Here is a 10,257-nt window from a genome sequence, read left to right as displayed (position 1 = left end):
TCTCTGAACGAGCATTTATTCGATGGTCATCGTCACAGAGCATGAAGCACAGAGCATGAGGTGTGGGATGTGCAGGCTGGAGGAAGGGCAGAGGTGGTCTGAGCTTATGTGCTATGTCAGATCTGTTCTCAGAGTGGAGAGGTGGTCTGAGCTTATGTGCTATGTCAGATCTGTTCTCAGAGTGGAGATCTGTTCTCAGACTGAGAGCAGAAACCAGCCCCAAAGCGCTCAGCACTGCGGGGCAGAACACCCGTAAGGTCCTTGGTTTTGTTGTGTTGTTTCCTCAGTAGATGCCCTTTATTCCCTTGTAAACAAACTTGCTTTCTTTACAGTATACTGCATAGGAAAGTAAAGAATGTTTTTGCCTTTTCCAAAACATGTATTTTTCCGTGTCATGCTGTCTGATTAAGCTTTTGTTTACTGTATTACTATAAAATGCTAAAACCTTTTCCACGTGTGGAAGTATTTGGGATTACTTGTCTGTATTCTGAGTTCCCATAGCTGAGTCAAGATGGATCTGAACTCACCAAGCCAGCTCAAGTGCTTGGCCTGGTTTTAGGCAATTGCAGTCGATGACAGCAGTTGAGAATTAAGTGTAATCATCAGCTGAAACTCCCTTTGCTTTCTGCACTGCAGTAATTTGAAAGTAAAAAGAAACTAGAGCAAGTGCTCAGCTTGTAATTATTCATTGTGAAACAAGCAAGGGAAAAAAAACAAAGTTCATGGAAACCTTCAGCACGTTCTGGAGAGGAACTGGACACGTGAACGGTCACTGCCATGTTATCTGTCTTACTGATCTGTGATGTGTGATGAAGCGACCCTTAAAAGGCAGCAGGGGCTTCCAGGCTCTTCCTGCTTCCTGGTGGGAATGGGCTTCTAAAGCTTAAATAGGAGACAGCAGCTGGAGGGGGACAGCCCCTGTCCTGCAGGAGGCACAGCTCCTTCCACGATTTAGGTCCAAAGCACAATTTGATTGCTTTGCTGTTTTGACCCAGGGCTGCATCACAGCTCCTGAACAGTTCAGGTGGAGTGCTGAAGCATGCCCAAACCCACACTGAGCTTGTGCTCAGCTGTGCCACAGCCACGTACCCAGCAATGCACCCTCTGCGTCGAGTCGTGCCCTTGTAGGCTAATCCAAACCCTTAAGTATTTCAGGAGCTGCTTGATTCTTTCTGTCATCTGCAGCTTCATTTTGTGCTCACTCCTCAGCTATAAAGGACAACCATCTTTAGGCCCACGCTGCTTTTGGGTAACCAGAGGAACAGTGGAACAGAAAACCACTGCAACGCTGTGGGCTTTATCTTTGGTCTTCCACACGTGCTATCCAGCAGGCAGAGTGTACATCAGCCAACACAGAATATCTTTCAAGAAAAATCAGACACTTTTTGAGGGTTAACACTGGTGCAGTAACATCCCCTTGCAGCTTTCTCTGCCCCTTCTAGCTACTCTCTCTCCAGTGACAGAGGCAAGGTACTCTGCTCCTGGTTTAATATGAGAAATGTGGTCTCCTGGTTAAGCAGGGTAACTCGCATTCAGATTTGCTTTCAGCAGCACAGAAGACCGAACCACAGGAGGAGTCCTAACAGCTGATAACATTCATGTTCACATGAGGGGCAGTCACCTCTCCTGGTGAGGAGGACCTGTCCCTGCTGCCCTGCTGTGCCACGTGCCTTTCCTGCTGCACCAACTCCACGCAGCGCTGCCTGTGAGATCTCTCCTCTTCCTCCTCCTCTCTCTGGCGCTGCTGCTCCTCTTGTTCTCGTCGGCGCCGTTCTGTCAGCTGAGCAGAGACAAGATGAGGGCTGTTACAGGTCACAGAGATTCAGGCTCGGCCAGAGCACGTGTGTGGTTGGAGGCAGCAGCACAACAGGCTTAACAGAACGGATCCACTCGGAGTGGATCCCTGCAGTGGCACTCTCCCACGCACTTTGCAGAAGCAACAGCATTTTCCACACTTCAGTGTCTCTTCGAAAAGCATACTATACCTGAGCTTCCAGCTCCTGCCTGCGAGCTGCCTTCAGTTCCTTCTTGTGCTCTCTCGCTCGCCTTGCCAGTTCTTTTGCCTCCTCGAGCTCTTTAATCAGTTGCTCTCGCTGCTTTATGGACTCTTCCTGTGCCCGTCGGTTTAACTCCATCTTCTCCTGGATCTGGCGCTGCCTGCCCGCAAGGACCTGCGTGAAACGAGAGGGCTGAGAGACAGGGAACAGGCCAGACTTAGAAACAAAGCTGGGGAAACCTGAGGACTGTTCGTACTGAGAAAGGCACGACAGAATACGGAAAAGCTCGGGTTCAGAAGGCTGTGACCCTCTGGAGGAACATCAGCTTTGTCAAACCGAGACACCTCGTTAAAAAAAGTCATCACCTCTTTCATTAGGCGATCTCTGGCTCTCTTCTCTCTTTCCCATTCTTCCTCCCTCTTCTCCCACACTTTTCTCGCTTCTTCTCTAAGGGCGAAAGAAAGATTCCTTTCCAAGGTTACTCACAGTTAAATAAATGGGCACATCTTACAGCAGCAACCTCTTTGTAACGTCCACCTGAGTAGCACACAGAAACTGAGCTCTGCCGAGCAGGCGAGGAACTCAGCACACACGTTCTCTTTAGACAGTGTGATACACACCTAAAAATGATCTGCAGCTCTGCCTCCCTCTCCTTTTCTAACTGGAGCTGCTCCTCAATGACACGTCTCATCCAGGCCACGTCTGCGACAGCTCTCTCTCGTCGTTCAGACCGGCGGCGCTGATCCTCATCTTCTTTCTCGAGGAGGGCTAATAAGATTTGTCTGTCTGTTTCCTTGAGAAAAGCCTAAAGATTAACATGCATCCATCCAGCAGGCTCCCAGCCTGTGCACTTCTGTACTCGGTACAAATCGCTGGGGACACAGTGGCACGGGTGTCTCACACAGACACTCTGCCAGCTTCTCTGTGATCTTTTCACCCCAGCCCTGTTCATAAGCCAGAAGAGGCTTCCTAACTGCTTATCTGTAGGCACCGGAGGCAGACACGTACAGGAACACAAAGAACAAGCTCCTTCAGCATGCAGTATCCATACATAGTGTATAAATCAAAGGGTATTCTCTCTTACCAGCTCCTCCTGTATCTGCTGGGCTCGTCTCTTTAGCTGGGCATTACACTGCTGCCTCAAAAAGCGACTGGAGGAGAGAAAACAAAGCTTCAGACTAACTCTAAAGCCCTATTTTATTATATACCAGCATTCAAGAAAATACATTCATGGCAATAAAATACATAAAGGCAACAAAGATGCCTGCTACTTCTACCGTGAACAAAAAGAAGTAACGGCACCAACACACTTGCTAGTTAGCTGTTCTGGGCACTTCCAACAAAAAACAAGCATTTGTACCCAGCCCTGCTACTTAAAGCACCTCCTCCTGCTGCAAGCACTGCCGTGGTCACAGCAAGAGATGCTACCCATCGCTGCCTGCAGCTGCACTGATCCCATACCCAAGCTCAGTCTTCTTCCGGTGCTCTTCCATTTGTTTTCTTTCCTCTTCCAAGCTTTCCAGCTCCCACTGCTGCTTTAATAAATTATCTTGTTCTTTCTTCAGCTTTGTCGCCTGATATTTTTGAAAAGGAAAAAACAGTGACCAAGACAGTACTTCAGAGAGCTAGGAAGTCCCAGGGAGAGCCCTTGGACCACGCTCTGCTCCTCTGCAAGCACACAGAATCATAACTGTGGTAGATACTCCACATCATTTGTGTCTTACTCAGCATAAAAGATGAGGTGAGGAGCTGAAAAAGCCTTCCACCCAAACCTCTCACACTCAGATGTTTCTATGCATCTTTTTCACATCTGGTACAGCACAGAAGAGTGCTCATATTTCAAGAGGAGCAGATGAAGTGTACCAGAAGTCAGTTAACGTGCATTCATGGAGAGGTCTGCACTACTGACACTATGCAAGTCACAGCTGACTTTGTTCCAGCTTTGATCTAGGGGAAATCTGGAGGGGAGAGGTCAGGTCAGCGTTGCTGTGTTTCCAAGTGAAGCAATGAACTTCCTTCTCACATGAGGAGAAACTGAAGATTACCTCTGCCTCCCGTAATTTCAGTTCTTCTATCTGCCGAAGCAACATCTCTGCTTGTTTCTTCTCTTCCAGCTGACGCTGCTCTTCCTCTCGTCTCATCCTTTCCAGAGCTTCCCTTCGTGCCATTTCATACTCATTTTCATAATACTCTCTCTCTTCTCGTTCAGTTGCTTCTTGCTTATTGAGCCAAAACAAAGCATTGCATTTCAGGTTAGACTAAAGCTGAAGAAACAGCCCGAGGCTGAGGAAACGCACAGATCAGATCCCTGGAAGCTGACACACGTTTTAAGATACGTTAAGGAAGAAAACAAGGACTAAGCAAAACTACAGGTCTGTTCAGCAGATGGTACTGGATTTTCTAGGAGACGAGACACTTGCTAGATATGAACAATGGCTCTTAATTGAAAACATCCTTCCCAACAACTCCTGCCATTCTGCAGACACCAGAACCTCCCACCACTACAGCTGCGAGCAATGCAAACTCAGCCAGCTCCCATTCCTCCTGCAGCCCAGTCCTGGAGGTTCAGGAAGGCCAGCTGTGTGCAGCCTGCATGTTTCAGCCAGCCCCAGCTTACCTGCTGCTTTTGCTTCAGCTGCTCATCCCAGGCCTCCACCACATGCTTCTGCTGCATCTCCGACTCCAACTGCAAAGAGAGGCAGCACTGCCATCAGAGGCTTTCCCAGTGCCAACAGGACCCAGGACTGCCTGGAGCCCTGCAGCTCGCCCTCTGCACTGCTGTCTCCAGTGCTCACAGGTCACAAGCTCAGGCTGATGTCACACAGCAGCTCTGGGACACTGCAGCTGTACTGAAGCCAGTTTTTGGAGCAGCACGTCGGCAGAGCAGGAAGCAGGGAAACACCAACCATCTTTACATCACAGGCAACGAAAATCTGCTTTCAGTAGCAGAACAGATTTCTGGCCCTTTGAGAAACATCTGCTTTGGGGTGAGCTTTTACAGTTGGGCCTTTTTACTTCTTTGCCTTCTGCCTGTCAGACCTTGGGACAGTGACTGCTGGGAGTGGGGGTGAATGACATCAGCAGATGTGTGATGATGCTCAGGTTAAATTTGGAGTACTACTGCAGAGTCCTCGGTACAGGAGAGATGTGGACCTGATGGAGCACGGCCAGAGGAGGGCCACAAAAACGATGGATGGAGCACCTCCCTGTGAGGAGGAGCGGAGGGCTGTGCAGCACGGAGAGCAGCAGGCTGCGGGGAGAGCTGAGAGCGGCCCTAAAGGGGCTGTACGAGAGGAGGAGGCAGTCTTTAACGGGGTCTGTGCGACGGGACAAGGGGAAAAGGCTTCAAACCGAAAGAGGGCAGATTTACACTGGGTATAAGGCAGATGTTTTTACTCTAAGGGCAGTGAGGTGCACGGAGAGGCGGTCCCTGCGCACACCCACGGGGCCGCGAGCACTGCTGGAGCTGCGCGTGTCCCTGTGCCCCTTCCCACCCAAACCGCTGTGACGCCGAGCACTCACCTCCCGCAGCTCAGCACAGTTCCGTTTCCAGCGCTCGCGCAGCATCTGCTGGGCGACCTGCGGGAGCGCGGAGAGCGGCGCGGGAGCACAATGCACCGCACGGCCCCGGCACCGCGCGGCCCCCCCCGCAGCGCGGCCCCCCCCGCGGCTCTCACCGTCCTCCTCCGCCCCTCGCGGGCGGCCTTGAGCTCCGCGCAGCGCTCCCTCGTGGCTGCGTGCCCCGTCCCGCGTTCCTCCCGCAGCTCCGCCTCCAGCGCGTCCCGCTCGGCGCCCAGCAGCTCCCGCAGCCGCTCCCTGCGCTGCTCCAAGCGCTCCGCCGCCTCCCGCCGCCTCGAGCTCGGGCTGCTCTCGCTCCACCGGGCCTGCGCGGAGCAGCAGAGTGCGGCGCGGGCGAACGAGCGGCTGTAGCTCTCCCACTGCCGCCGGTCCCGCTCCTCCTGCTCCCGCCGGCGCACAGCGGCCCGCATCTCCATGGCCGTCGCTGGAGGCCGCCGCGCGTCGCCGTGGCAACGGGTACGGGCGCCGCCGAGGGACAAAAAGCATCGGCGCCGCGCTTCGCGGAACGGAGCGGCAGCGCGGGGAGGGCCGTGCCTGAGGGTTTGAGTCTTCACGGCGCGGTGAATGTTTCGGGCGGGCGAAAGGTTTGGGTTTCCTCGGCCTGACCCCGAGCGCGGCCGCCGAGCACCGACCGCGAGGGGACGAGGTCCGGTGCTGCCCCGCGGCTCCGTCAGCGCAGTGCCCGCGTTGTGGGGGACGGCCCTCCCGGGGGCTCCGCTGGGGGCGGGCCTGAGCCGGCCGCAGCTCCGAGCCTGTAAGCAGGAGAGCGGCTTCGTACGCAGCCCGAAGGCGGTGGGACGGCTTTAAATGTTAGCAATAAATTCGCTCGGAGGGCGCTGAGGCCCCAGAGCTGTGGGTGCCCCATCCCTGGAGGTGCCCGAGGCCGTGAGCAGCCTGAGCTGCTGGCTTGGTGCTGGGCTGGGCTCGGTGCCGGCTGCTGCCCGGGTCGGGTCACCGAGCTGCGCGCCATCTGCCCACCGTGAAACCTTCACCTCCGCTAAATAATTCAGTGCCACTCGATCGCAGCGCCTGGCGTGGGGCCCGGCTGTACAGGTGTGGGCATACAGGAGAGCGGGCGGGGGGGCGCGGGGGTCCCGGCGCGGACCGCGTGCTCCCGAGGATCGGCGCGCCACAAGCCCCGCCCCTTCGTGCGATAAGCCCCGCCCACTCACGGCGGCAAGTCCCGCCCTCTCGTTCCGATTGGCGGCCGCGCTGGTGGGCCGTGCGCAGGCATTGGCTGAGCGCTGGGAGGGGCGTGGCGCGGCGCGGCGCGCTGCCGGGTCGGTGCCGGGTCGGGCCGGGTCGGGCATGGCGCTGCTGCTGGAGCACGAGTTCCGGCCGCTGCCGGCGGACAAACAGATCGAGACGCTGCCGTTCCTGGAGGCCGTGGCGCACCTGCCGCCCTTCTTCGGTAAGAGCGGGGCGAGGGGGCTGCGGCACCTGCTGGACCCGATACCGGACCGCGCCGGGACGCTGCCACCTGCGGGCACGGGGCGCTTCCCAACCCCCGCATGGTGCAGGCGCGCCCTGCCCGGTGCCGGGACCCCCTCCTGGTCCCGCACCCCCCACACGGGTTCCATCCCCCCCCCCCTCCCACCCCCCGGTCCCGGTCCGCAACCCCCCCCCGTTCCGCCCCCGGTCCCGCCCCACTCCCCCGCCCCGCCGAGGGACGCTGCCCGGCGGCTCCGGAGTTGCGTCAGGGCCGGGCGTGGCGCCCCGTCCCGTCCCGTCCCGTCCCGTCCCGTCCGACCCGCCGAGCAGCAGCGTTGGGAAACGGCCCGGCCCCCCCCGGCGGTGTCCCGGGATGGAACGGGGCGGAAAGGGGCAGAGCCGCCGCGCTGCACAATGCGGCATTGTACTCCGCACGGGGACAGCCGGGCACGGGCCGAGCCCCGCGCGGTGCCACGCTGACCCCGCGTCCCCGCAGACTGCCTGGGGACGCCCATCGTGTACTCACCCGTCAAAGCCGACCTGGCCGGGAACATCAAGGTACGAGGGGGTCACGGCCCCGTGCACGGTGCTGCGGGACTGGGGGAGCCCACCCGGACCCCGCAACTCTGCGCCCTTGCAGAAAATCCGGGCGGTTTATGACTCCAACCCCACCAAGTTCAAAACGCTGCAGAACATCCTGGAGGTGGAGAAGGAGATGCACGGCGCTGCCTGGCCCAGGACGGGCGCGACGCTGGCGCTGATGTGGCTGAAGAGGTGACACGTTTACCCCACTGTGCATCACCGCGGGGCTCAGCCCGGGATGTGGGGCTGGGGGTTGTGTAGGGCTCGGGGTCAGACTGCAGCCCCACACTGGGTTGGGGCTCCAGGGCTCGGGGTCAGGGTATCGGTCCCCATCTCCCGGCAGGGGCCTGAAGTTCATGCTGGTGCTGCTGCAGAGCATCTCGGATGGTGAGCGGGACGAGGAGCACCCCAACCTCATCCGCGTCAACGCCATGAAAGCCTACGAGATCGCGCTGAAGAAGTACCACGGCTGGATGCTGCAGAAGCTCTTCATGGTGAGAGGGGGATGAGGTGTTCTGAGGGGTGTTTCATGGGGTCACAGAGCCATTAAGGCTGGGAAGGACCTCCACGATCACCAAATCCACCACGTCCCACTGGTTGTGTCCCTAAGGAGACGTTTCCAGACTGCTGCTGATGGGGTCATCCCGGTGTGGGGTGGGCAGGGGGCCCTAGGGGTCTCATTGGGTTTTGGGCATCCCCGCAGCCAGGGCTCAGCTCTGCTCCCACCCCATCCCGCAGGGCTCGGTCTACGCGCTGCCCTACAAGTCGGACCTGCTGAAGGCTTTAGAGAAGGGCAGAGAGGTGAAGGAGGAGGAGAGCATCGAGAAGATCCATCAGTTCCTCGTGAGAGTGACGCCCATCCTGGATGCCATCTATGAAATGTACACCCGGATGAACGCCGAGCTGAGCTACAAAGCCTGATGGGGTCGGTGCAACAGCAGGGCCACTTTGCTCCACAAATCCCATTCTGCTCTGGATCTGCAGCTGATAGCCCCTTTTCTAAAAAGAATAATTAATTTTCTATCGAGAATATAGCAATAAACCAATTGTACCCGGGGGGGGGGGGGGGGGCACCTCGGGATCTCCCAAACTTTTGTACCACAGAGGAAAAATCCGCGTTCCTGGGAACCCTCTGCTGGGAGTGACGCTCGGTGGGCGGCCGCATCCTGACGGTGCCGCTGAGCCCTGGGACTGCCCCACTCCTGACCGTGCCGTGGGGTCCCGGGCACCCAACGCCGCTCTGACCCCGCAGCGGAGGAACGGAGGATCCCAAACGATCACCATCCCGGTACCCCCAACCCCTTCGGCGTCGCGGATGGGAGCGGTGCCGGGACGTCCCGAGCTCTGTTTGTCGGATGCCTTAAAGGACCTTTCACAGCGGGAAGCAGAACTCAATAAATCTCGCCTTAACCTGGAGCGCAGTGCGGGACCGGGGCGGGGGCTGCGCCGGGGGCGGCCCTGGGGCGGGGAGCGGGGCGGGACGGGCACCGGGATGGGCACCGCGGCGGCGGAGCTGCGGGAGCTGCGCGGGACGGGCGGCGGGACGGGTACGGGGATGGGAATGGGACGGGTACGGGGCTGGGACGGGTACAGGGCCGGGACGGGGATGGGGCCGGGCCGGGCAGCGGACAGGGACGTGGGCAGCGGGGGCTCCGGGGTCCGCGGGCAGCCACATCCCCAGCCCCAGGGTGAGGGTGACCTCACAGAGGGGGCTTTTGGCTTTGGGAAGGCGCTGGGGCTCGTTGGGGTGGGCTCTGGGTTCCGCGTTTCCCTCCAGCCGGATTTCACTTTGTGCCTTAACGTGACGCAGCCCGGTAATGGGGCGGCGGGACGCTGCCTGCCCCACCGTGCCCCGCAGGACCCAGTGCGGCCGTTGCCGTAGCCCCGGGGTGGGCAGGGGGCTGCGCTGGGCTCGGGAGGGCTGTGGGGCCGCGGTGGGGCCGTGCCGCGCCGAGCCAGGCATTGACTCATTCACTCCGTGGGGTGAGGACGTCTGAAAACCAAAAAACCCAAATAACTGAAAGAGCCAAAGTCAACCCGATTGACAACACCTTTCCTGGCAGCGGCCGTGCCGTGGGAGTGCCCCCACTCAGAGCCCGACATCTCCCCAGCAATTCCCCCCCGGCTGGCAGCGCTTCCCCCACACTGCCCCAGTGACCCCGTGGGCTCACTCCTGCGTGGGGCTGCAGCTGATGGCCGTGGGGACGGGGACGCACGGCCCCGCTTTGTGCTGCTACGGGTTAAGCCCCAGTGCAAACCGGTCCGAGCCTCCAGGAAGAGGCAGGAGCCTGATTTCCACTTGCGTGCTGCTCAGGAGGTTCCCCCGCCGTCGTGTCCCCTCTGCCGGGGTCACACGCACCTGGCTCTGCTCCTGCGACCCTACGGGCGCTGCCAGTGGGGGATCCCCATCTGGGGGCTGCGGGTGTGGGGCTGCAGAGTGCAGGGCTGCAGTACGTCGGCCTGGCCAGAGCCAACCGCTGCAAAACCGCTGCAAGTCAGACCCACGCTGTGCACTCCCCTCCCTGCAGTGCTGGCGGCCCCCGGCTTTGGCAGCCGGGGCTATATTTGGGCTGTGCCCTCTGTGCTGTTCTCCAAAGCCGTGCTTTGCTGTGGTTTGGGCTGGGATTCGCAGCACAGCCGAGAGACGCTGGGTGCTCCCTGAGCTGTT

At 58.8% G+C, this 10,257-nt stretch overlaps 2 protein-coding genes across 2 annotated transcripts; one reads left to right on the top strand and one right to left on the bottom strand.

Moving 5' to 3' along the window:
- Window positions 1-1,579: 1,579 nt before the first annotated feature.
- Window positions 1,580-6,886, bottom strand: TCHP (trichoplein keratin filament binding). The gene is made up of 11 exons (XM_065738730.1): window positions 6,749-6,886; window positions 5,675-6,328; window positions 5,520-5,576; window positions 4,615-4,683; window positions 4,043-4,216; window positions 3,459-3,571; window positions 3,082-3,148; window positions 2,618-2,790; window positions 2,363-2,444; window positions 1,986-2,171; window positions 1,580-1,780 (listed from the first exon to the last, which is right to left on the bottom strand). The coding sequence occupies exons 1-11, from the start codon at window positions 6,884-6,886 to the stop codon at window positions 1,580-1,582; spliced, it is 1,914 nt and encodes a 637-aa protein (XP_065594802.1).
- On the top strand, window positions 6,841-8,999 carry GLTP (glycolipid transfer protein). The gene is made up of 5 exons (XM_065738692.1): window positions 6,841-6,987; window positions 7,504-7,565; window positions 7,648-7,781; window positions 7,933-8,083; window positions 8,328-8,999. The coding sequence occupies exons 1-5, from the start codon at window positions 6,885-6,887 to the stop codon at window positions 8,508-8,510; spliced, it is 633 nt and encodes a 210-aa protein (XP_065594764.1). The 5' UTR covers window positions 6,841-6,884; the 3' UTR covers window positions 8,511-8,999.
- The last annotated feature ends 1,258 nt before the right edge of the window (window positions 9,000-10,257 follow it).

Source organism: Cyrtonyx montezumae, unplaced genomic scaffold, assembly GCF_038088225.1.
Source record: "Cyrtonyx montezumae isolate F1298 unplaced genomic scaffold, pur_monq_1.0 scaffold_23, whole genome shotgun sequence".
NCBI classification, from domain to species: Eukaryota; Metazoa; Chordata; class Aves; order Galliformes; family Odontophoridae; genus Cyrtonyx; species Cyrtonyx montezumae.
Note: the sequence above shows the minus strand (reverse complement) of the source record. Positions and strands in the feature narration are given on the sequence as shown.

Bases quoted from the DNA above. Each gene is read 5' to 3' on its own strand.
- GLTP (XM_065738692.1), top strand. From the start codon at position 6,885: ATGGCGCTGCTGCTGGAGCACGAGTTCCGGCCGCTGCCGGCGGACAAA. The intron at 6,988-7,503 runs GTAAGAGCGGGG...GCGTCCCCGCAG, and splicing joins GCACCTGCCGCCCTTCTTCG to ACTGCCTGGGGACGCCCATC. The intron at 7,566-7,647 runs GTACGAGGGGGT...GCGCCCTTGCAG, and splicing joins ACCTGGCCGGGAACATCAAG to AAAATCCGGGCGGTTTATGA.
- TCHP (XM_065738730.1), bottom strand. From the start codon at position 6,886: ATGCCCGACCCGGCCCGACCCGGCACCGACCCGGCAGCGCGCCGCGCC. The intron at 6,329-6,748 runs GTGAGTGGGCGG...TCCTGCTTACAG, and splicing joins AGAGGGCGGGACTTGCCGCC to GCTCGGAGCTGCGGCCGGCT. The intron at 3,149-3,458 runs GTATGGGATCAG...TCTCTCCTCCAG, and splicing joins CGGAAGAAGACTGAGCTTGG to TCGCTTTTTGAGGCAGCAGT.